Genomic DNA, 27,060 nt, shown 5'->3' on the forward strand with positions numbered 1-27,060 from the left:
TCACCGCAAAGATCATGAATATGCATGTGTGTGTTCACACTGGGAGCGACGTGCTCTCTCAGCAGAGACTGATCACCCCATGATGGGCGATCACTGGAAGATTGGCCTGATTTTTATTCCTTACCTATCAGTCTATGGAAATGTCATATATATAAAAAATGAATGCCATTTCCTGAAGTGGCACCGCAGTCTTTCCTCTGATAGATCGAGCGCTTTAATCTGTTGAGACGCTTTATGTGATGGAAGAAAGATGCAGAAAGGAAGCCTGGTTAGGTGTTGGAAGCAGCAGGTCAGTGACAGACACCCACGGCAGCTCCCTATATATGAGCAGGATCTGTGCTGCCTGGCATAGGATCACCAGGGGGGTGTGCATAGATGTGATTAACAGATTTGGGGTGAATAATCTCCTAAGCCGCTCAGTTGAGTGTTGGTGTGTTGGTGGGGCTGAAAGGGCAGAGAAGGAGGAGCTTATTGCTACTGAGACATATACAGTACATAGAACCATTTCTTAAAAAATATTACTTTAGCTTTTAAAAGCTTGACAAGCATCCATAGGCAAAAAAAATACCTAAATGTGCGCGTAGTAGGTGATCCATTAATTTATACCAGATGATGGCCCAATGCTAATCTTTAGCCTTTCCACCCCCCTCACCCTAACTGCTATCATAAAATACAACTTTTTGCTCATGTGTGTTCCCTAAAAGAAAAAAGAAACATGAATACATAGGGGAAAAAGGTTTAGGTAGACTAGACCATCATATTGTTGTTGTTGTTTTTCAACTCTTTTCTTCATTATAGAAGTCAATGTGTTTTTTTTTCAGGGAAGCCAGTCAGACTTCAAGATTATTGATAAAGGTGTGCCACAAGGTTCATCATTAGGTCCTCTATTATTCTCCATCTTCATCAATGACCTCTCACAAGTCTGTTCTGACCGTCAAATTCATTTATATGCAGATGACACTGTAATATACTCCTCCAGTTCGGACATTTCACAAATTCAATACTCAATACAATCTGATTTTAATCTAGTCCAAAAATGGTTCTCTGTCAATAAGCTTCTTCTGAATAAGAAAAAATCATATTTTATGTTGTTCTGCACTCGACCAGATTCTTTGCCCTTAACAAAAAACTGGCATATTAATTTCCTGGATGGAACAGCATTAAAAAAAGTAGATGAATTTAAATATTTGGGCCTTTGGCTAGATTCCCAGTTATCTTTCAAACCTCATATCAACTCAGTTTCTAAGAAAATATATGGTCGTCTAAAATCACTTTATCTTTCTGTTGAATGTTTTTCACTGCAACTCCGGAGAAGAATCGTGACACAATTGGTGCTGCCAATCCTGGATTATTCTGATGTTATCTATGGGAACACCTCAGAGACAAATCTTCGACCTCTCACTATCTTATACAACAGTCTCTGTAGATTTGTTTTGAGGTGTCCATATAGGACCCATCACTGCCTAATATATGAGTCCTTGAATTGGCTGGCTCCCAAGTCCAGAAGGACACTTCATTGGTCGCTATTTACTTTTAAATGTATCTATTTAAATTTTCCTCCGTACTTGAAACAATTTCTAATCCCTTTCAGTTCACAGTATAGCCTAAGGCATACTGATCATCTATTTTTCCTCACACCAAGAATCAGGAAAGAAATTGGTCGCCGTGCATTTAAATTTAAAGCTCCATCAGACTGGAATAACTTACCTCGCTCACTTAGATCTATCACCTCTTTTCATATCTTTAAATCATCTCTACTTGCTCATTGTCAAACATCCTGCTCTTGCTTTTGATTTTCTTTCTCTGTTGGACTTAGTTTGTCTGGACCTGCTCTCCTCTTGCTTGCGCTCGTGTACCTCATATCTACATGTATGTACTGTTCTGTACCTTGTGCCTTAATGTTGCGTACACTATGTGTGTAAGTACTGTATAGTGTGTATGTATATATGCAGAGGTTTTCCTTTCTTTTTTCCTTTTTTTTATTATTATTATTATTATTATATATATTTGTTTTTTTCTGATTGTGTTACTGGCTGGTTGGTGGGTGCCTAGGCTTGGGGGAGCATTAAGTGTGAGTGAATGTGAATGTGTGCATGTTTGTGGTGTGGGTGTCTCTGTGTTTAAATGTTTGGTATTATGTTTTGGATTTACCTTTTATTTTGATTTTGTATTATGATGATTAATTTATGTTTTGTAAGGACCCCCTTGAAAATGAGATGATGCATCTCAAGGGGCTATCCTTGAAATAAATTACAAATATTAAGAAGCACCAACCCTCATCCATGGATTCTATGATAATAGGGAACTGAGGAGGAGGATGCAGGACTTTACACAAGAATTGAACCATCAGTAAGGTTTGTTGAAATGAAAAGGAATGGCTATAAAAGTGCAAGTTGGACCTTTAGTTATTAGGTATATACATCTGTGATGTATTTGTAAAAAGCATTGCAATTGGTAATGCTTATTCAAATTGTTGAAGCTGTTGCAAAAGGTGTTTTTTTATACTAGTTGTTAATTCTTTTAAATTTCTGAATGAGTAGTTGGCTGTCTTGCAGGTTAACAAGGGCAATGCCTTTCAGTCATTTTGCTAAGGGGAATGGCATTAACTCTCCTCCTAACACGTTTCATACCTCTTGGTTTCTAAAGTGAAGTGTGGGAATTTGGTTTAGTGCGCTTTGGTGCCCACCAAAATGTGTCTGAGTGCAACTGCACTGTCGTAACACACGGTGTGTAATGCCAGCTCTGCTACTGTTTCATGAAGCCTGTCCAATATTTATTCTGGTCCGGCTACTTGCTCGGTCACTTTCTCTCTTTCTCTTCTGAGATTCATCAGTCAGCTTCCTCTTTGGTCTCTTAGTTTCAGCCATTGTATTTAACAGTACAGAGTCGAGCTAACTGGCTTCTTTTTAGCCAAAAGCTGGTGTCTGAACTAGTGCCATACAGTCGTACACACAAGAGAAACGCAGCCCACTGCCAAAGTTTCATAGTGCTGAAAACAACCAGGGCGCTCTGTGGACAATAGTTTGAAGCCTTTCTCTCTGTTGACAGTATTGTACAATTATATTGACTTTGAAACTATTATTTTAAGATTGGAAAGTTACATATTGTTGCTTTAAACTTTCATGATGTCAAATGGCCAGTAGGGTCACTGGTTGCAAAAACAGGTCAGACTGTCAGTCTTTGAGAGTGCAACCCTAATTCTTGGTTGATTTACCTCATTTTCAAAATGGGTTAAGGTGTTCAATTGCCATAGTTTCAAGTCTTCAACAACATGGCATTAATTTATAAATTCTGATCACAGTTAGGGCATAGTTACCTGTTACTGACAGTGCTCTGAAGCAAACCTGCTAACACAATGGCCTGTCAAGTAGGATTCAAACATAGAAATGCATATACATCTTGTCGAACATGGTTACTGTTATATAAACAAAACAGAAATGAAAAACTCTGAAAGTGAAAGCCAATCTTGAGGTCCTAGATATATTGAATGTTGTCTAATTAGAAACTACACATTTTCATGCAGAAATCTTAATCTGTGTTTCTTAGGTTGAGATAAAAGATGCACATTGATATCTACTTGTATCTGTGTGTCTTGTATCTGGATAGGGCCAGGTGGTCACCTCCAGGTCACACAAACCCCATGTACTTACACACATGTTTGATAATTCCAGTTCCATTTACTCATTTGGAGATCAAAGGTCAAATCAGCACAATCAAAGCAACACAGTGCACCATATTTTATCAGTTAATATGGTGGCATGACATTACCATATTAATTAGTTTTCTTTTGTGCTAAATGCCAGCAGTGACAGGGGCGCATGCAGTGCCCTGCTTTATAGCTCAGAGCATTTATTCAACTGCAGCCATACATATCTATATGTTATCCAAACATGGACATATTGTGGGCCATCTGTATGTACCCGCGCAAGGAAGGATAGTTGTGGTAAACACAGCTTAAACCCACCATCTCTGGCGGGGTTGTGTTTGATCATGCTGGATGGTGTAGACGCACAGATTATCACTGCAGACTTTTTGCTTTCTCGAACATCAATTTTCTTCCATTAAATCCCAAATAGTCAAGGCTGTAGGGAAATAATGTTAAAGCCTACCATAGTGTATAGGCAGTGAAAATTTACCACACACCATTACTTGAGGAAATAGAGAATGAGAGAAGAAGAAGATGGTAGATTTATAAGGAAGACAAAGAAAAAAAAAAAAAAAAAAGAACAGATTAAGCCTTTTTAACCTTTAAAGGTCTGCGAGAGAACACATTTAGCTCTTTGTTTATCCACTTCTTTCCATTGTGCTGATGTCCACAATGATGACTGCGAAACACAGCAGCGTGCATAATTTCAGTTAGAGAGGGCGAATACATGTAAGAAAGCTCTCTTTCTCTCTCCCCGGGTGACCGCTGCTTTAGTGAAACAAGGCGGATAAAAGGCTAGATTCTGATCCCTGACTCATTTTTCCAGCTCATGTTGTACATCTCCGCAATATTGCTGTAAGGGCCTATGATATCCATGGTCTTTGAGAATAAATAATGTGATCATCTTTTTTCTATATTTTGCCATCACCGATTTTTTTCTTTTTTCCACTCTTGTTTTTCATATTCTTCCAATAAAAGCTGGAGCAGGGGTCCAGGGTTGTAAACACGGGTGAAACGTGCCTCCCAGCACAATCAGATTTGGCAGAGGTTCCTTCAAATACTCAAGATAATAGTAAGACAGAACATCACAATTAACGAGAAGGAATCCGGCATCTTAAAAAATGCAAAAACATGAACTAAGGTCGTGTACAAATATTTGCATAAAGCTGCGCACACAAATGCACATCTAGATTTACAGGTGTTAGTAGATGAGATAGTCGGGGGAGCAGGGAGGATTTACATAGAGGACCGTGTTCTCGTGAAGAAATGAGTGGAGACAGGAGTAATTAATTATAGATGTGGAAATGTGGTCTGAGGGAATGCTGTTACTGTAACTAGAGGCATGGCAAGTGAGAGGTGGGGGAATGCAGGGGAAGTTGGGGGAGGGGGGAGAACCCTCCTTCTATACCGTCCACAACTTCAATTTACATTACATGACAAGAGAATGGAGGTTAATTAAACATGACAATGCTAGGACGTTTATTGTTAACCCTTCACTGTGGTTGTGTGGCTCCAAGCTCAAAGGCCAAAGAATGCATAACAAATGCATTTAGTCTATCTAAAAGTGTAAATTCAAATTAGGAAAAAAAGAGGTTATGAGTAAAGGTAATGTGGGCCCTCTGGTTATGAGTGGCATAAATTTGGATTAATAGGACAAGAGTAAAAGCCATCTTCTCTTTTTTGGACCAAAGCTATGGAGGTTCAATTGAAAGGAAACTGTGGTATAAAAAGCACTCATCATTAAATTCTGGGTCTGTTTGCAAAAAGTCATCCCCAGTTTAAATAAACTCAATTGCATCCAAAACCTCTGCTAAATTCTGTTTTGCCACAGGCGTACTCACTTTTCCCCGCGCATCTATTTCAGACCGTCATATCGACACTAATTTGACTCGACACTAATGATGCCAAAAAGCCAAAGCAAAGCGGTGTGAGGGTTTTTCTGGTTGCCTGCTTGTAATTTTGGAGACTGCTGACTTTGGGTTACCATAGCACTCCTGAACTCGCGCTGCCTTTGAGATTAGATTTTATGCCAGGTTTCAAAAATGGAAATGAACTTGGGTCAAATTTATCTTAAGGCTGTTGCGATTGCTGGAAACATTTTTCAATAAAACAAGGGGGATTTTTTTTTTACCAACACATGAACAATCTATAAGAGTCCAGTAATGGAAATAAGGTGTTGAGATTTTGTCACAAATCCAATTAGTAATCACAATGACACTTAATATAACCAATGCTGAGTTCCCCTATGCACATGCCTGCAATTCAAACCTTTTTACCTCTGTTTTGTATAATATTCTTTCTGTAATAGTGTGCCTTGGTTTCCTCCTGCTGTGTCCTGCTGATGTGAAAGTGAAATTATAATAGGTACTGCACGTCTGTGCTGGGCTCGTAGCCTCGAGGGACATTGTGTAAACGCTCCTCATCTCTCTGCTGATCGTACTCCTGACTGATTGCTGATGACTTTTTTAGGCCACAGACATGTTAAGTTGTTTATTTATTTAAAAAATAATCCCCAATGCAAATAGCCCTTTCAACTCTGGATAGTCTTCTCTTTTTTTTTGTTGCCTCCCACTAAATTCTGTTTCAGCAGATCTGTCTTGATTTCATGCGTCTGCTCGGCTCTTGATGTGTTGTGGTCATCAGCAAAGTTTGTGCTATAAGACCAGGGCAGCTGTTTTTCTTTTTGTTTACGCCATGTATGCGTCAGTGTGCGTCTTATGCATGTGACAGATATGGGACATCCTTGACTGCTGTTGAGAAAGTGACACAAACCCTACAGGCTGTGGTGTTCAAAAAGAATCTTCAGCAAACTCCAAAGCACAGTTTAGCAGACCACTGTCATAGGAAATCACTGAGCTGCCGAAAAGCATTTTCAGTCACTGCAATACTTACTGTATAAACCTTTGTATAAACAGTTTTATGGTAATTTTAGCAACATGATACCATACAAGGAGCAGATATTTAACATTTTCTGTGATGGGAAACCACCTGACTATGGTTTAAATTTGCTATATTGCAAGCTTTGTCCATATGCAGCACATCGCATTTCACTGCATCTGTAATTCCCCCGGATGGAAATGTGGCCATCTGCACGCAACAACTCGCAAGGTGTTAGTGTCTTCATCTTTCCTCTCAGCTCATAAACAATTCTGTTTCTTTTTGCCTCTACAGTGCTACCACAGCAGTTTTCTTATGGGTGGGATCGTACAGTACGGCGCTAGGTGCACAAGCAAGACAAGCACTCTCTCCAAAAACAACGAAATGTTGCATGAGATAATTAGGTTGTAATTTTGTAACCCATTACCATCTGTCAGTCACACCTTGTTTATTTACTTCTTTCTGGTATGACGTGAAAGGTTGTCTTTTTCAATTAATTAATGTACTGAGCTGACTCAATTAGTGCCAAATTAATAGGTCAAAAATGATTAAACTGTGTAACTCCTTAATTGCATCAGAGTTTGCATCTTACAAGCTCTCATGTTTCTTTTACAGAAGATGCATGAACAAACACTGACACACTGGTGAAAAGGCGTTACTTATCTGATTTATACTTGGGTTACTTTACCACTATAATAACTCTAGAGGGCACTGAACTGTTTTGTCCAAATGTAATTGCATTTAAATATTTCTATCATAAAAGTGGATGTAGCTACTGTGGCCACAATTGTGGCTCCTTTTTTCATTTAACAACCTTTTGTTTAAGCCTTAAGTTGGCATCTTGTCTTTTTTGACCCAGAAGTGGCCCTATTTGAATAACAGGTTGGACATATTACATTACATCTATATACAAGTTGGAAGGCAGATATGGTAGCAAACGTGCGCTTGAGGCTCTGTCAATTCTGAGTTAGTCAAAATTAGATTTGCACATATTGAATAAAACCATGTTAAAACAAAAAACTGGAACTTGGAATATGTATACTTTGTGTTTGTTTGTCTGTCTGTCTTTGTTTGTTTGTTTTCTATGGGGGTGGGTAAAACAAGCATGAAGGGGGGGATAAAACAAGTGTGTAGCATATCCTGATAGAATTTATCAATGAAAACAATTTAAATTCATGTAAATTTATAAAAGCAATGTATCTGTTTTTTTGTGGGCACTGGGGGGGGGCTCAGCTTTTCGTAGATACAAGTAGGGGGGCTCCAAGGGAAAAAGGTTAGGAACCATTAATAATTTACCTTTGGTATTATTCCTATTGGGAAATTATCATTTGAGACCACAACATTTGTAAATTCATTGTTTACTGGATTAATGGATTAACTGAGAAGTAGGTTACTTTACCCATCTGGTTTCATGCAGTCTCCTCCTGCTGACCATTAGAAATAATGCAGGTTCAAGGCACTGACATAAATGCTTTACACACATTTTTTTCTTTTAGTTAATGATTACATCATACGGCATGCGAAGAGTCTTCCTTTTTTGTCTTTTTTTCCCCAGTATACTGACTGGTCTTTTAAAAGTCAGCTTCACTGTTTGCATCCTTGAAAAGAGAGACCGCATGTGAGCTGAATGGATTCACAAGACATTAAGTGTACCACAGAAGATAAATGGCCTGCAATGTTTTTGAAAGACCCCCTCCTGTTTAGAAATAAATCCACGTATTTAGTACCAAATGGAGTTGATATTCTCCGACTGAATCATTCGGAGAGCTTGCAGGCTGAGCAGCACGTATCAAGATCTCAAGTGGGCTTTTCATGGATCTGATGTTGTGTTGAAATGGTTGAAATGAAACGCAGGTTTAGAGAGCTAGCTGTAACTAGAGGGGGGTCTTAATAAATCAGAATGCAGAGGTGGAATATTTAAAGTTTTTCAGAAAATATCCACATCACCCTCCTTCTTCTTAAAATCATTTAATGAGCTCCTGTATAGTTATATGTATTCAAATACTTCCACCATGTCAAATATTTTACCACCCATTGTGTCATGAAATGAAGCCCATTTACAAATCATTCTCCTTCTGATTTGATAAATGAAGCTGGTGAGCGAGTGAGTCCCACTGAATGGCTGCTTGAATAATTGAGCAATACTCAATCAGACAACATTAGGCAGCGGTGTCGGGCCCCGCCATCTGAAATAATTACCAGTCCACAACAGACTACACATGGGTGCTACCTCCACAGGGGCTCCACATTTCTGATCAATAGATTGGAACAACAGCAACTCCCCCAACTGACATCTCACAGGCCTTCATGAACACCACCTATGGGACAGAAACCTGGAGAGGTCTCACAGGGGGGAGAGGCAGGAAACAAAGGGGGACACCTATAATGGTATGGGGGATGTAGGATATATTGAAGTAGGGTAATGCAGACTGTGGGACAGAATAAATTACAAGCACAGAGCCAACAATATTTCTGTGTTTTAACACCCCATCCCCAACACCTTTCACCTTCTAATAACCTAATACCTGGCAGTAGTATTAATTCAGTTATTCACTTACCACTTTCCACTTATTAAGATGTGATTTATGTGCACCATCAGTAACAAAAAAAACAATCTCAGTTGTAATGTCAGGGGACATTAGATTTTTAAGTACCATAATTCTGGGAACATGTGCTAGCCATTACAAATGGCAATCTTGATCACTGTATTAGTATCTCAAATAAGACACCAAATTATTATTTGTCTCTTATATTAGGTATTTAGAAAATTTTCATAGAAACTATACATTCATGCATTCATTCATTCAAACCTTTAAGCGTCGAACACCATTGAGGAGTCAAGCTTTTGCAACGTCATGGATATACAGTCTATGGATGAATGGTGACTGGTGTTTAAAATAGTCGACTTGAGTTCCCCACAAGATAATAAATTGGTGGTCATTTTTTTTCTCCATACAATTCCTCATGTTTAGTTTGAAAGACTCCAGGATTTTCCAAGATTAAGACTTGAAGCATTAGACCATAAAGATAGTTTTAAAATGTAATTTGGCCGAGTCCCAATAGATGATGTAAAGAGTGGTGAAGGACATCACATCACAGTGAGGGATGTATTTATGAAAAGATGTTGTTAATATGCTCCTGTGCCAAAGGTCAAATATCGGGATTTGAAAATGGAAGCAGTATCACAGCTTATATTATCATAACCTAGAACTAACTCTGTATGCAACATACTTCAATATGCTGTACACCATTCAGCTACATTTAAAGTTGGCTCAATAACTCTTCTTTGCCTTACTTCTGTGTGTTTCAGTTTTACTTTTCTGTGTCTGTGTTGTTATAAAAATCATCTTTAAAGTGACAACACGCTAAGGGGAAGTTGTCAAGTGAATTGTATCAGTGTGTTGTGTATGGAATGGGTCACTAAGTGTACAGTACCCACGTGACCGTCAACCAGGCATATTTATGTGCCAAAGTAGAGTCTGCTAGTGAGACTCGTGGACTCCAGCACTCCAGACTGGATGTGATTGACAGCTGAGCCAAAGGGCCTTTGGCTCCTTCCTGATTTCCTTCTTCACTAAAGGTGTCCTCTGGGACTTGGAATCCATGCTGCCGTATATCAGCAGAACAGCTTATGGCTGTAATGAGGATGAAAAACAGACTGAACACCAGGCCTTTTTTTCAGTCTTTGCTACTCTATGTTTGGCAAACTATCGTTTAATTTTAGTTAATTTTGTACACTGGACAGTAGACATTTCTTAGAAAACCAGTCACTTTTTTCCTGAGCTGGCGTACGCAAACAGATATGATTGGAATGGAAAAATGTCTTACAAAATAATTTAACTGATGATCTTTCTGAGATGTGATTTACGATAATGCAAATCATTAAACCAGAGTTTAGATAACATACTTTGCTTCCTATTTGTTTGGTTATTCTTTGCAACCGACCCGTTTTTTTTTTTTTTTTTTTACAATAGCAGTTGTCAGAAAGAAATCGCTTTAATTCAGATTTGGCATACAGTTCGGCATTTCACAAAAACAACATGTCCTAAGGTATTAATGCAAAGAGGCATCATGGAAATCATGGGCTCTATTTTTAACCATAATTACAGGACAGTCGCTCCCATAGCTTTTTCAAGCAGTAGCTTTTTAAATTGTTATTAGGGATAGTGACAGAATGAGGAAATTTTGAAGCTCTAACCTTTTTAACTTCGCAACAGCTACCTCATTCCTCTGTTGGAAACGTAAGAGTATGGCTTTTAAAGACGTTTCTTGACAATTCTTGAAGTTGTCGCTCCTTTGAACATGAAATCAAGCACAGACATCTCCGCCATGGATATTTAAATTGCTCGTCCAGAAGTGGAAAAATGCAGAAATACACTACATTTAAATGGAACACGAATAAACCGAGATGTAAAATGTAATTTTGCATATTTCACCAACCTTATTTCAAGTAGCTGTCATAATTCCTGTCTCTTTTTTTTTTCAACGTTATGGAGTTGTTGCCTCTCTTTCAGCTACAGTATTGGCCCATCCAAAAAACAGCATGGAGGACAAAGAGTACATTTTTTAAAAAGAAACAAAATCAACCGTTTTACAGAACATCTCAGTGACGTTCGGTGCTGATAATGAGATATTCTGAAAACATTTTGTCCCATATGAAACCTTGCACCGGCCCCTTTGTAATTTCATGAAGCTTTAAAAAGGAGTGTTTGATTGAGTCCTTAACCATGGTCACTGGTGCTTTCTCTTCTAAACTGTACATGCAGTGAGTCTTTCCAAGAATCCAAGGTCTGACCCTGCTGCTTAGTATAGAGGCTATCTTTGAAGCTGTGTTATCATACAAGGCCTCTGAAAAATATCCTCTAAAAACTGTCAACCAATGTATTCTATTTCATCAGTCCCAGTGTTATCTACGGAGGCCTAATATAATGAATTCCAACAGCTAATGGATTGTTATCAGACTTTTATTCAGAGATGTCATGTAGTTATCTGAATTGGTTTGAAGGCCACAGCATAGACCAGGGGTTCTCAAAGTGGGGGTCGTGAGCCAAAAAGAGGGGGGCCATGAGATGCCTTCCAAAAAAACAAATACACATTCTTCAATAATTTCAAATAGTATATTTTACAAACTATTGTGAAAAGTAGTTCAATTTCAAATAAAACCATATCATTAAGTGCAATGAAAATGACATGAATCTGTAAAATTACTTTAGATGCACACAACTATGTGTCTATTTATTAAGTGTTACATCCCCACTCAGTGCTAAAGTCTATACTTGGATATAACTTGTATTCTGCTTCTAGCCTTTCTTACAATAAATCACTTTATAAAAGGATTTGATGTGTTTTAGGCTGTTGTATTCTTTTGTGGGGTTATTTTGTGTTACCAGTGTTAGGATAGGTCTATCATTGTGTGTGTATGGCTTTACAGCGTTATATCATTCAACCAATCTGAGAAGTTTGGGAACCCCATAGTGTCAAGTATAGCACAGCATTGTATGCTGTTGAAAAAGAGTCAATAATAGCATAGACTCAGTCCTATAGATGAATATCTTTTCTTTGCAATAAAAGGCAATTAAAGGGTAGTCTTCATAAGCATAGTTAACATGAGAGGTTCTTCCAGTGTATCACTATGGACATCCATTATAATTCTATATTCAATAAAAGTTACAGTTATCAAGGTGCTTTCCTTACGCTGCTCATGTTTAAGAAAGGTCAGATAAAGCATCACGAGAAGTTCATTCAAGTATGACCACTTTAAATTAAAATGATTACATTGAAACTTCAAAGTGAATTAAAAATGTTGTTGTGTTTTGGGAAAAGTCCAAGGGGCTTCCTTTTTTTTGTCAGGTCTGACAAAATAGATATGCCTCCTAAATGTCATACATCTATAAACCTGGATCTCCTTAAAATGTTTGTAGTGGACACTTTTGAGCCTTTCTGCCATAGTCTTCTTCAAAACATTCATGATGCATCTGTTACAAGTATGTAGGCCCATTTAAAGGCACTGTACTTCTGAAAGGGACATGATGGATGTTAATTATTTTCTTCCAATGAGGAATGTTATTGGTGATGTCCAGCAAGACAACAGGTGCAAGACTAATATTTGTAATGCTTTAGTAATACTTGGCTCTACATTAGCGGTTTAAAGTTCATGTGATTTCAGGCATGTCCGACTATATTTTGCCAGTTAAGTAGCACACATTCTGGGCACTTATGGGGGCTCAAGCTTGCTTGCTATTTGCACATTGTGGGCACTGAATGAAAAAGAAAATGTCAACTGCGCCGGGTGGACAATAATAATGATGGCGCTGCACACCGAGATGCTTAAGGCTAGGTGTAAGATAGGGCCCACTGTGTTGTAAATATTCTGTGGCTTTTCAAGGTTCCCAGAGGCTACAATTTAATGATTTTTGACCCCTTTCCTTTGCATCCAGCTCACTCTTCAGGCCCGACTTATACTTTACCTGTACATGACACATACACTTTATTCTAGGTTGCCAATCAAACTCCCCAGATGATAAACATTCATACATTTTACACTTAAGCACTGATGTTTTGATATCTGTCATGGACTTACAGTGTGATATTTGCTTTAAAAACCCCCTTTTTCACTTCATCGGATGTGAGCAAGTTTGCATAAGGAAGCCCCCTATAGGGTCTTAGAAATGTCGTGCTGTTTGAATTTTTAATGCATGATCTATCACTTATGGTTCTATACCTCCCTCTTTGTGTTGCTTCTAAAGCTTTCCTTTCCTTCCCTGTTTTTCTGCTCTCCTTTTTGGCTGTCTTTCCCATCTATATTGTACCATTAATCCTACCTGGCTTTACTCGCTCTTACATTTAGCTGCTGAGATCAAAGACGAGCACACACCCCCTCAGGGGAACAGCTGTATTATTAAAGACTGAGAGATTGCTGTGGATCCTGTGAGGCAGCTCCTTACTTGATAGAATTGTCTTTGGACTCACACATTAGAAAAAAAAGGTTGTAAAGGTTATGAAACCCCAGACAGCTAAGTCTCAGAGCAATAGAATCTGATAAAACTTGGAAGTAATTACAAAATGAGCCATTGTTACAGTTGGAGTAACAGACCCTCCTTCCTTTGTGTTGTTTTGCAGTGTTACGCGATGACTTCAGACAGAACCCGCAGGATGCGGTGGTGGCAGTCGGGGAGACTGCCAGTCTGGAGTGTCAGGCTCCACGCGGGCACCCCGAACCAACCACCTTCTGGAGGAAGGATAAAGCTCGTCTCGACCTCAAAGATGACAGGATCACGGTGGGTTAATCCTCAGGGAGCACTTTTTTTGACTTATGCTCTCAACCATGCACTCAATGCGTCACCTTTTCACACTTGCCTACAACTCTTACTACAGAAAGCACTTGAAATCGAACTCCTTTGTAATTACTTATTTTGTCTTTTTTCTTGCAGGTCCGTGGGTCAAAGTTGACCATCACAAATACAAAGAAGACCGATGCTGGGATTTATGTTTGTGTGGCAGCTAATATGGTTGGAGAGAGAGAAAGTGAAAAAGCTCAGCTCTCAGTGTTTGGTAAGAAGTCTAACATAGTCTCTCTTCTTTTTGCCCGAAAAGAAATAAATCATGACTTTTATCTCCGTTTTTCACTGCACTCTAGCACATGAAGTATTTACCACTCCGTCCAAAAGTATATTGAGCTTCTATTTTCTGTGTTCTGCCCTCATTCAGAACGACCGGTGTTTGTGCAGCGGCCCGTGAACCAGGTGGTCTTGGTGGACGAGAGCGTAGAGTTCAGGTGTCAGGTCCACGGTGACCCTCCGCCCACGCTGCGCTGGAAAAAGGAGGACGTGGATATTCCCCGCGGCAGGTGAGGTTATATGTGTGAATAGTGTGTAGTTCAATCATCTGTGCTTGCATGAGTGTTTGCGAGACACCATGGATAAATGCTGGAGTACAGCTAATGAGTTCCACTAGAAAAAAAATAATAGATTCAGCGTATTAACCAAGAAAGACTTTCATCAATGTGACAAAATAATTTATTAGCAGCAGAAAATCTCATTATTGGCTGTTTGAACTACTGTGCTAGCAGCAGATGAAAGACGTTCTATTGGCTGCTTTTGACAAATTTGCACATTAAAGTTTTACTGTGCTTTTTTTTTTTTTATAAACGCAAGAGATGGATGCATAGTAGGATATGAAGTACACCTATGAGAGGCTTCTACAGCGATGTTGTTGGAAGATATTTGAGACTTTTTACATATTCTTTGCTAGGGCTCTAATGCTAGGAATTTAATCACTTAAAAATGCAGCGTTTGTTTTTACAGATCACTGTATTGCATTCATTCGGTTATGTTTTTTGCACATTACCTCTGCAACACCTCACATTTTTCTGTACAAACCTAACCTAAACCTTGACTCTGATTCGAAACTTTGAAACTTTGAAGAGACAAAGGTTTTAGTTTTAAAAGCACAATGACCCATCTTAGTGATTTTTGTCCAGTTGAACTCTCTAGAACCTCCTTTGTTTAGACTGCCGGGGTCAAAGCTTTTTAATTAGATATGCTCTTAATGGCTAAAAGAAATAGATAACTTAGAAGCAGCATACTATATATAGGACATGATAACATAAAAGAGGCCCTCTGCGTGGCGTTTTTAATAACATGGCAGGTTAAATTGATGAAATTATTCTGTCAGTTTAAAATGATCAAATGAGACAATCTGGCAACTTAATAGGTCTTCTCTATGTTGTTGATAATGTCCAGCCGTGTGGGAAGACGTGGTTATTTTCCACAGTAGTACGTGATGCTGTTGAGTTGGACTGCATCATGTTGAAAGGTGTTCCTTTGGTTTTGTACCCTTGTGTCAGAACACACATTAATTGCATTGCAATCCCCTTAGAACACTTGTTTCTTCAGTCACTGTAGGTGGGCTCTTATTCTTTGGTTACAGCATGTCTTATTAGGCAATCCATCAAAAACCTTTTTTTATTTTTTATTTTCATGGCTCTTCAGATTAGACGTTTCACAAATCTGAAGCAGCACATTCTCCTGGAGTTTAAGAATGTGTTTGACGTGATTGCCTATTACTATGAACTGCTCTCCCTCTTGGCAGCTAAAAGTGATCAGTGATCTTGGAAAGGTTTTAATCATGAACAGAATCAAGTAAAAGTATCGACTAAAAAGAAAAAATAATCTCTCCCCTTAAGAATGGGCAAAAACTGATTGTGCTGCAAGTTCCCTCACTTGTGACATTAGCGTATCATTATGAAGTAGACAATAATACCTACCTGTCTGTCAATCTGCCTGCCTTCCGGCATTGTGCCCTCTACCTTCAGTCCCCTTTGACTCTTGAAACATGTCCTACTTTCAGACTCAGCCTCACCTCACTTCCCTCCTTCCACTTCTTTCATTCTTCCCCTAAACCCCTCGGCCTCCTGGGAAGTCTGAATCTGGGTCAGAGATGTGCTGTGAATGGAGTCCTCACCAGACTCCGGACAGACCCTGCAACCCCGATCGATATTCTGCCCACACCCCTTTCGGAACATCTATTTTCAAATGTGACTTTTTCTCACCCCTTGTGCCATTTCTCTGCCTGACTTGTCTTCCCTCTCTGAATCAGCATGGCTGGCTACACAATTTCACAGGATCTCTCACGCCAAAAGGGACCCCAGAGAGGGAGAGCCTGGCTCCTTGCTCCTCCACTCATTCTGTGTGTAGCCCCTCTGAGGCGCTTATCTAAACTCTGGTCTCTGAGATGTTTCTCTCACTCTAACTGCACCGCTGCTGCTGCTTATATACTATGCTGCACTAGTGGATACACACGGATGCATGCAACACGTCTATGAATTAGTCATTTCTTACCGCTCGGCTCATTCATCAAATTCGGTTTGTCAGACGGAGCCACTCCCTTCCTCTCAGACTGTTTGTCTGTCTCTCCCTCTGTCTCTGTCTCCCTCTTTCTCCAAACACAGATGCACTCACGCACACACACACACACACATATATACAGTACAATATAGTATACAGCACAGCCCACACCACAGTGGGTGGCTCGTCTTTATAAATATTGAAATAGTGGAACAGCCAGGGTTCCAGCTGAAAGCACCTTTCATTTTGCCATGCCTTCATCTCAGCATAATTGCTCGCCTTTCCTCTGCCTCTGTTGCAGAGTGTGTGCAGCAGGGAGTCTTAATTGCTTTACAAAGTCTGTCTTTATTCTATCAAAAATGACACAACCTCTTTTAAAAGCTTCCGTCTTAAGCATCAAAACACGTTTACACAATTTAGTTTGTTTGTTTGTTTTTAATGATTTTATTGAAGAAGAATTTAATCATCGCTGTGTATCTTCCAGTTTGATTAAATCAACCTGAGATGTGTCTGATGTCACTGTTCCTCTTGCGTTGCCAGATATGACATCAGATATGAGAAGGAGGACTTCCTGCTGCGGATCAAGAAAGCTTCAGTGAGCGATCAGGGAACATTCACCTGCCTGGCAGAGAACCGCGTGGGTAAAGTGGAGGCGTCTGCCTACCTGACTATCAGAGGTGGGTAACTGCTGGAGGACTCAGAGCTCATAACCCATCCCTTACAAATATAGTGTCTCCCGAAGCAGGCCACAGGACAATCACTCCTTTATTGCCCACTTTACGAGTGCTATTGCCCCCCTGCCGAAAAGGCTGTGCCCGGCCTCAGCTTTCCTTTCTTATGACAGGCTGCTGTGGTTGATTGTTTCAGATCTCTAGCCAGGCTCCAGATATGAGCAATCTAACCAGCTTTAAGTGAACAGTTATGGCTTCTCCAGGGGGGCTCATTCTCTACCAACTCGCCCCCTCACTCAATATTTACACCATATCTAACGGAGGGAGCTGTTTCATAGCAAAGGTTTGATGTTGTAAAGCAGCTCAGATCCCTCGTGTGTGCTTCACATCGTCATAAACTTACTTTAGAAAGTAAAAACTTGAGCCATAACTACATCATCGTACATACTGCACATCACATTATCTCATACAGTTAACAGTTAACTCATTCCCCGTTATTTGCTTTCTATTTTAGATTCTTATGCTTGTTCTCATTACTCATGCATGGATTGTCTAATACCTGAAGAAGATGTTCTGATCCCCTCTTAAGATTGGTGCTAGAGCCAAGGAAGGTTTATCTTGAGCTAAACATGTTCCTCTTGTTGAGCCTGATTTGTGCTTCTGCACTTTCCAGTGTAAATGTGTGCTATCGAGGCATAAGTGAAGTTTTAAAGAAAACTTGTACATCAGGTAGTGTTATGATATTTTGACCCTTCTCACTAATGTCGCCAAGGTACCATTCCCTTGAGGCCCCATGCCATCACCTGACTTTTGGTGACTGAGCTCCACCCTCTCCCTCTTCCTTTATCTTCATGGATGGAAACCCAACTCCATCTCATTCATTTCTGAATTTCATTCTTATTTTTTTCTGTCCTTCTGTTCTACTCCTCTGCTCTCCGTCTCTCTCTCTGTGTGTGTTTATCTCACCCACACCATTGTTGTGTCACCAGCTCGCCCCGTTGGTAAGTAAGAGCTGATCCCATTGTGCATGCGTTGCTCTCTTTCTGTTCTATTGATCACACACGTGTATGCATGTACTCTTGTGGCATTCCACAAACACGTTCATCAAACTAATACTGGACATGCATATCTCAACCCCTGACTTCCCCTGGCAGTTTCCTGTCTAGACAGTGGAATAACTACCTCACTTCCTTCAAAATGGGCGTCCACATACAGTCCGGTTGATATGTCTCAGATTAAAGGACGTTTATAGGCACCTCGTTTGTTAGCTGATATCATTCATTCGAATGTTTTACAGCTGGATGAATGGCTTGTATGATTGGCATAGTTCTTGAAGTAATTACAAAGATGTATTGCATGAACCTTTTAGCTTCTAGCCGGACCTTTAGTCCAAACCTTTTTTTTCTTTTAAACCACTTCTCCTCTACGCAGCTCCTTGAGAAGCCTATACTAATGTGTTGCTATCATTGTATGGTTTATTTTACCTTCGACCTCAGAGGCACCCCAGTTTGTAGTGCGACCCCGTGACCAGATTGTTTCGCAAGGTCGAACAGCTACATTTCCGTGTGAGACCAGGGGAAAACCTCAACCCACTGTCTTCTGGCAACAAGAGGGTAGCCAGGTAAGATTACTGAATGTGAAAAAAGATATGTGTTTATGTTGGTATCAGTGCATGATGGGGAAAATAATGTTTCAGTGTTCTGGCTTGCATTGCAATACAGGCATACATTCCACAGCAGCTTCCAGAGTAAAGTATCTAAAATGTTTTTGTTTTTTTTAAAAGGGGGCTTTCAGATTGGACTAAAGTGATCAAACCAGGGCTCAGCAGAGTGTGGTTTTGTTCCACACACAGATAGTGAAGTGGTCATTTATCATCAATCCACACTAGTCTGACCGGCTCATTCGCTGGGCAAGAAACAATGTCATGTGCTGCATTAGAGTCATTAGACATAATGAAAGCGGGCTAATGTCCTTTCCTGCCCATCAGCTGGTCTGCTTGGAGTGCAGAAAGGGACAATGCTGATGCTTTAATTTTCATGACCATGACTGCAGGTTATCACAGCAGGATTATCACTCTGGGGATAAACTGCCATTCAGACAAAGTACAAAAAAAAGAGACATTGACCCACTTTTCAAGCTGAGTTGTACCTATTTGCTAGAATATGAAAGCAAATGAATGTTTGCTGAACACAACAGTGAAGACTTCAAATGTGAGCTATCCAAAGATGTAAAGTTAGAGAATATAAAATACAATGAATTCACTCTTTCCCCCAATGTTGAATACATTTTAAAAATACCTTTTTGGCAAAGTTATCCTCCAGAATAGTTTAGAAACCATTGAGGCTAAAAAGTAGGAAAGCATATCGTCAGCATAAATAATGACGAGTGACAACTTCCTACAGAAGAACACAGTCAAAACGGAGGTCCTCATCATCGTCTCTGATAGCATTGCCGTCAAGGTTGCTAAGTGGGTTGGATCCCTTTCACCTTTCAAGAAATACAATCTCAAAATCTTGGAGTAGTTTTTCTTCAAGCAATGCTTTTATGATCAACGTGTCAATTCTCTCACTCGTTCATGTTTCTTTCATTGAAGAAACATTGCAAAATTGAAACCTGTTGTCTCTCAAAATGAGTTAGAGATGCTAATTAAAGCTTTTGTATCTTCCCGGCTTGACTATTGTAATTCCCTCTTCAGCTGCCTCAAAGAATCCTCCCTCTTCGGTTTACAAATGATTCAAAATGCAGCTGCAAGATTGTTAACAAAGTCCACAAGGTCTACTCATTTTATCCCCGTTTTATTCTCTCTGCATTGGCTTCCAAAGAAAGTCAGAATACATTTTAAATTATTATTATTATTATTATTATTTTTTTTTTTTATGAAGCCCTGCATGAGCAGGCGCCTGTTTATATCTCTGACCTGCTCCATCCCTACATCACCAATAGACAGCTCAGGTCTTCTGACCAGGGTCTACTTGCTGTACCTCGTATCAGGTTGAAAACCAAAGAAGATGGTGCCTTTGATTTTGTGGCTGCGACACTTTGGAACTCTCTTCCTCTGTACATTCACTCTGCAGCTTCTATTGATGATTTTCATAAGCTACTTAAGATTCACCTTTTTAAATTGGCTCTTGGCCACATTAAATCTTGATGTTATTATGTAATGTCATTTTGGACAAATGTTGTTTTTCTATGTTAATCTTTTATGATTTTTTGCTGTTATTACTATTATGGTAATATTTTGTGAAGCACTGTGTGACCTCGCTAAAGTGAAAATATGTACATTTTCACGAAGGGTGAACATGCATTGTGATAATAAAAACCGTGTACATAAATTAAAAGGACATTTGCAGCTCTTTAGTGACTTTTGTAAAACAAAATGTGATTAAAACTACTTGGGTTAAAACAATAGAGCCAAGCATTTCCATATTGACTCTTGAGATGTATAATGAAAGCCACTGACCATGTAAAAGATACGTGCCATAATGTTTATTACCAAACAGGCCTGCCATCTCTTTCTGCTAACATTTCTTCCCACTTTCACTCCCTGTAGGATCTTCTGTTTCCCAACCAGCCGACACAGGGCGACAGCCGTGTTTCCGTGTCCACGGATGGAGAGTTGACTATTTCATCTGTGCAGCGCTCTGATGCGGGTTATTACATCTGCCAAGCCCTCACTGTAGCAGGCAGCATCATGGCCAAAGCCCAGCTTGAGGTTGCAGATGGTAAGGCTGGACAAAACTGTTTTTTATCTGTAATGTCATTTAACAGCCCTAACATTTTATATAGAAATTATGTTCAAATACTTTATAGCTAGATGCTATTGTTATGCCTGTTCAGGTATATTTTGCATCTGGAAGTTACAATCATAGAATAAGTGAATACTCAAAATGCAGTTGCATGGTTGAGTTGATTAATACTCATTTTAAGAGAATAGGCGTCATTTTAGATGGTGAAACAGCAGCAGTATATTTATCATGAAAGGACATAAAAAACAGAAGAATCTTCTGATTTTTCTTCTATGTTTTTAAAGAAATAGGCTGGAAAAGAAGTCAACCATGTTTAGTGTTTTAGTGTCTAAATAAACACTATTTTTATTATGTTAATTAAACTTGGTTGGGGTACTTTAAACATACCTTCAAATTTCAGAGCCCCGTCAATAGTAATCTGTATTTCATGTTGTTGCAGTTTTTGTTTTGACACAATCTTGGGTGCATATTCATACAAAAACACAAATATCGTCCTGCAGCTTTGTTGAGACTTAATCACACATCGAATGGCAGTTTTTCTGAGGCCATTTCTCTGCCCACACTTCAGAGTGCATAAATGCTTGTGTATGTTCTAAAAGCCTGTCCCCACACTTTTCATTAACACCTCACAGTGGTAAATTTGAATGGACTGAAAAGACTGAAACTGTGAGAAAAAAAATACTGTCTTCTTGATGGAGAGACACTTTTTTTTTCAACAAAGCTTTAATGTCAGCATTAAGTGCTGAGCCGCTGCCAGCTGGAAGCTGTTTATGCCCTTCTCTCCATTTGTTTCTTGGCTTTTCCTCCCACACATTATTAAATTAACATCTGTTGAAGTGTTTTTAGGAGAGGAAATGACTACTGCTCTGTCACTCAGAGGAGATGGATCAATATCAAAATGTTTGGTGTACAGCAGGAGGGATGGGAGGGTTGTCCTTGATTGATGGCAGAAAACAGGGAGCTATACTGTGATACCAAGTGGAGTTTTTTGAAGCTTGCAAAGTGTTGTATCTAAACTTGGTTTCACACTAGGGACCCAGGCCTGGATCTGAGTACACTTGACCCCAAAGTCTGGTTCATTTGATCAAACCAGCGGGGTAGAGGGGGTGGGGGCAGCAATCCTGGATGGGCACGGTATGATACAATCGTGCCTAATGTGAAAACGCCCTAACACTACTAAGTGATCCACAACATCCTCAATTGAAAAAAAAAAACTTTCTAAAGGTTTAGTTATGGACTGGCACTCTATCCCTTGCATGTGTGACTGATGGGTTTATCAATTATCCAGTTAGACTTGAAAGCATGGTACTTGCTGAGACTTAAAGCTGAAGCTATAGTGACTCTTGTTCTGCTCAACCTAATGCACATGCAGTACCGCATATACATGAGCATGCAAGCTGAAGAAATGTATGTGTAAGGGATCAAAATACAGACATTGTATCTAGCCACTCAATTGCTGAAACTTGTTTGCATTCCCCCTTGCATGCGAATAGAGACGTTTGAGATGCTGCAGAAGAGGTCTGACAGGATTCTATAGACGTGAATCTGGGTCACCATTAGAGTCAACTGTGAAGAATCCAAGCTGACCACAGCAGCTGACCTCAGTGTAGCAGCACGTCACACTTCTTTTTCCAAGACATATTTAAAGCCTACGGGGGATTTGTGTTCGATACAAGACAGCTTTTTAGTGTAGTATCACCTCAACCTGTCTGACTGATTCTCACACACACTGAGGATGCCTGGAGGCTACCGTGGCAACTCGTGTGAGGCTAGATCAAAGAGTACAAACCCTGACCCCAGGAGTTACCTTTATATAGTCTTGAGAAGTGGTGTAGTAGTGTTTGTAGAAAAAATATGTTTTAATAAGATGCTTTCATCTCATGAAAGTTCTAATTCTCCAAATGTAATCAATATCAGACGTACAAAAAGTGATTAGCGGCAATATCTCTTTAACTGCAAACCTACTTTGAAACTGTTTCATTAATTGTGCAGCCCTAGGAGCCTCAGATATAGGTGATAAACAATCTCAAAAATGATCTTTTTTAATATAACCTTTGTCACAAAGGCTGGTGTGTGATTGCATTTCTACCAAGGCTAAAGCTGAATTTGAAACAGCAGAATTATGTTGGTTCCGCAGTCTTTCGGGGCATTGATGGCTTGCTGTACAGTTAAGGTAAAGTTCCATGAAGATGTCTGAAAATCTGTGTCCAATATGTGGTCCAATCATATGCTCACCTGAAGTTCCCCATAAAATCTAATTGGTGAAGCATAACACATAACATGTTAATCCCACTTAAGTCTTCTCAACACCATGCAAGCTACATGATGTTTAGATTGGAATGTATATAATTCATAATAACCAGCAATGAACACGTGGTTCTGCATACTGTCCCTGCACTTATTTTTACCTGATTTCTTGGCTATTCTGCTTGAGTTGCACCATTCCCCATTGTGCTGAAGGAGGTGTGATAAAAGATAGGGCTTGTGGAACCTGCTGTAAACACTTGTGCGAATGGAGACAGACCTGATAACGGCGGAGGAGAGCAGCAGTGAGGAAATTGGAAGCGGGGGGGGTAGTTACAAGGCCTACAGAGCTTCAACACTCCAGAAATTACTGTTTGGGAGAGCAGAGGCTGTTTTCTGGGTGATATAACATGCTTTAAAAAGCTTTAAATGAGATGAGTTGTTGTTCTACTTGGCATGCTAATTCCAGTTCAGTCTTGTGTGTGTGACTGTGTTTTTGGTTTTTTGTCGGGGGGGTTCGGTGGGGAGGGATGCAAAGGAGTGGGGAGGTAGGTGCAGCCATGAGTCAGAGCAGGACGAGAGGGGACAGGATGTGTTGAGAGGTGTTATAAAGAAGGTATGGTAATTAGCACCGCGGGTGAAGCATCGTTAATCCTCCCCTAGTAATTAAAGCTCAAAGGTGTGACGCAGTGCCATGAGCACACTGCCCTGCTGTGGAAAAGCCTCACAAAACAGTCACTTCCCCTCACAACAAATACAACTGATTGAACCCTAACATCTTGGGCCTGCAACCACTCGCGCAATTACTGCAATCACAAATTAACACCTTGTGATAAGGTCATGTGTATTTTTTTTTTTTTTCACAAATCCACCCAGAATTCTAACCCGTTAGAGCAGAAAATGATTGTTCCATGCCAATTCAATGACATCAGTGTAAGGGTGCTGGAAACGTATTTGATTAGTGCTTAACGCCCTGTCCTCGTTTATTATTCCTAGCCCTTAAAGACCGCCCACCACCAATCATTCGGCAGGGCCCGTCCAACCAAACGCAGGCGTTGGGAGGTGTGGCCCTACTCAGTTGTCTGGCATCAGGGGACCCAGAGCCCACGGTCACCTGGCGAAAGAATGGGGCCAGTCTTCTTGGAAAGGACCCTCGCTTTTCCCTACTGGAGCATGGCAGCCTTCAGATCCAGAGTACTAAGGTGGGTTATCGTCGCTTTGGACAAAAGCATCTGCTAAATGAATTGAATCCAATATCAAGTTTTAGGTAGTACTACAGTCTAATAAGTGGTCCGATATCACATTGAAAATGTGAGCTACACATTTAGACTTCTTTGTTTGCTTAAAAAGCAGAACTCTATGTTACAAGTTTGGTTATTTATTAATATTTTAAACAAAAAAATCCCATCAATACTCTACATGGAGACGCTACAGTGCCATTTTCAACACAAGCAATATTGTTGTCCCATGTTTGATAAATGAGTATAACACAGCCTGTCCATAAGAAACCCTGAAAGTGACTGTTATACTGTATATATCTAGATATTGATATTTCTTTTTTTCGTTAATAGTCTTAGGAATTAGACACGTTTAGTAAATAAAAAATGTACTTAATAGAAGTCTGGATCTTATTTTAGTAGTTTTGGTCATCACCTTGGTTTCTGTATTTCCCCATCATACCCTTCCATTGCATGTGGTTGATGAAAGAGAAATTCTCCCGTCTGCCAGCTGATGTCATCTGAATATAACTCAAATGGACAAGTGCAGAAAGATTGCTTTTAAAATATGAATAGGGTATTGATTTTTACAAGTTGTTAAATGCTACTATTTAGCCTGAATCTCTGATGCTGCAGTTAGACTCAAGGACAGGGACCAGAGAGAAGGGGTCTAAAGGGGGCTTATATAATGGAGGGACTGCAATATACAGTATCCTGTCAGAGTGTCAAAGTGCTCTGCCTGTGTCACTCTCTCCCTTCCCCTCTCTCTCTCTTGAGAGATAGGCGACTTGTCAGCAGCTCCTAAGGCATCGGCAATATAAAATAGATTGTCATATTACTTATATCCTCTGTCAGCATTGATGATGATAATGTTGATGACTCGGGGAATGGAGGGTGACTATTATTGGAGAAAATCAATTAAGAAAATTAATGTCAGCTCTTACTGGGCTCTTTTTTTTTTTTCATCGGCTGGTGCTAAAGTTTCCTCTCATCCACTCTCGGGCTTTTCTCGAGCCAAATGCAGGCCAGTGGAGGTTAATGCATTTTTACTGTACTACTAGTTGCAAACCTCCTTCAAGAGCTCAGACTGACGTAAGAGCTTGTAGAAACCATCTGGGATCACAGTTACAAAGGCTACTGGATCCAGAGGAAAACAGCAACAGAGAACAGCATGAAAGCTGCATTATTTAGGATTTAGAAGAGCAGAGGAAAACTTACAGTTTCACAGACAATTTCACCTAACTTTCTTGTTTTTTCAGAGTTGGATTTGGTTGCCGTTTGAACTCTTAGATCATCTGAATGGTCATGATAGTCAATGCAGACAGACTTGTGTGCGTTACTAATAAAATTATGATCTGTTTTCTTTAGCTGTCTGATTTGGGGTTGTACACCTGTGTTGCCACCAGCTCCAGTGGAGAGACATCATGGAGTGCCTACTTGGATGTTAGAGGTCTGCTTAAGTAGAAAAACTTCACATGAATAATTAACATCATTTTTGCATATCAAGCATAAAATTACTTGAAATGCTTTGCCATTTCAGGTATTAATTCTCAGTCTCTGCTTTTTCTCCTATGTCAGACTCCCCTGACCTCATAGACTTCATGTCTCACAACGCGTCCGCCCTCCCAGGGCCGCCCTCCAAGCCAGAGGTCACTGATGTCACCAAGAGCACTATCTCGTTGTCATGGGAACCAGGGCCAGAGGCGGGCTCCCCTGTGTCGTCCTATGTCATCGAGGCCTTTGGGTATGTCTGTGACCTATGGCTTCTGGCTACATTTAGTGACCCCAAAAACTCTCATGGCGGTAACAGATGGGGGTGTTTTCTTTTTTTTGGCGGGCATACAATTAAGTCAGTGCACTTTCAAGGAGAATAATCTGGATGCTTTATTACTTTCATTTTAAAAGAGTGAAAAATGTTCTGGTGTTTTAACTGTTATGCTAATCATTGGGCAATAAAAGCTCACTTTAAGCAGAACATGATTGGCATGTGAGAATTGACTTCATTCTTTCCTTATCAAAATGTAGACAAAAAGAAAGCATTTCAAAGGAGCATGTTTCATAATTGTTACCCTGATCACTCTTTTTGATGATGACATCTAGCATTTTAAATCATTTCCTTTGCCATTACCATGTGACATGTCATTTCTCCTGCCAGTCTGTAGATGTATAAAAGTGTTGCCCAAAATAAACTGTCTAGATGACTTCAATAGGGAAGAAATATTCATCCTAATTAATACAATTTTACCATGCACCTTTTGCAGTCAGTCAGTGAGTAACAGCTGGCAGACAGTGGCGGACCACGTTAAGACCACCGAGTTCACAGTCACTGACCTCCGTCCCAATACTGTCTACCTGTTCATCATCAGGGCGGTAAATGCTCAAGGGCTCGGGGACCCTAGCCCCATGTCTGAGCCGGTCCGGACCCAAGGTACAAGAATAACAAAGCATTTGAATGTGTTCTTTGAGATCACTCCTGTCCACTCTACATGCATATATCCCTTTCTGTCTCCTAGACATAAGTCCCACAGCACAGGGAGTGGACCATCGCCGTGTGCAGAAGGAGTTAGGGGATGTGGTGGTCAGCATGCATAACCCTGTGGTTCTTAGCTCCACCTCTGTGCAGGTTACATGGACTGTAAGTACTTTGAACATTTTCAACATTAAAATTGATGTGTAGCAGTATTTACCTTCAGAGCAGCAGACAAAACATGAACATCAAAGCTTGTTTTAGAACTTTTAACTTGGCATGGCACTGTGTTTTGGGATTGATGGCACACACACGCGCACCGAGTAAACACGATGGGATGGTTACAC

The 27,060-nt window shown here is 40.0% G+C and overlaps 1 protein-coding gene across 3 annotated transcripts in view; it reads left to right on the forward strand.

The window, feature by feature from the left end:
* Positions 1-27,060, forward strand: part of LOC109981461 (roundabout homolog 2) — an 86,398-nt gene that overhangs the window by 36,158 nt on the left and 23,180 nt on the right. For 2 of the 3 annotated variants that reach the window (XM_065963120.1, XM_065963121.1), the window contains exons 3-14: positions 13,643-13,800; positions 13,954-14,074; positions 14,231-14,369; positions 16,909-17,045; positions 18,029-18,040; positions 18,536-18,660; positions 20,590-20,761; positions 24,026-24,231; positions 25,615-25,696; positions 25,825-25,990; positions 26,508-26,674; positions 26,760-26,881. In XM_065963120.1, coding sequence (XP_065819192.1) covers positions 13,643-13,800; positions 13,954-14,074; positions 14,231-14,369; positions 16,909-17,045; positions 18,029-18,040; positions 18,536-18,660; positions 20,590-20,761; positions 24,026-24,231; positions 25,615-25,696; positions 25,825-25,990; positions 26,508-26,674; positions 26,760-26,881 — 1,607 coding nt within the window. The remainder of the gene's footprint in view (positions 1-13,642; positions 13,801-13,953; positions 14,075-14,230; positions 14,370-16,908; positions 17,046-18,028; positions 18,041-18,535; positions 18,661-20,589; positions 20,762-24,025; positions 24,232-25,614; positions 25,697-25,824; positions 25,991-26,507; positions 26,675-26,759; positions 26,882-27,060) is intronic. The other variant, XM_065963122.1, reaches the window with a different exon arrangement.

Source organism: Labrus bergylta, chromosome 14 (genome assembly GCF_963930695.1).
Source record: "Labrus bergylta chromosome 14, fLabBer1.1, whole genome shotgun sequence".
NCBI lineage: Eukaryota > Metazoa > Chordata > Actinopteri > Labriformes > Labridae > Labrus > Labrus bergylta.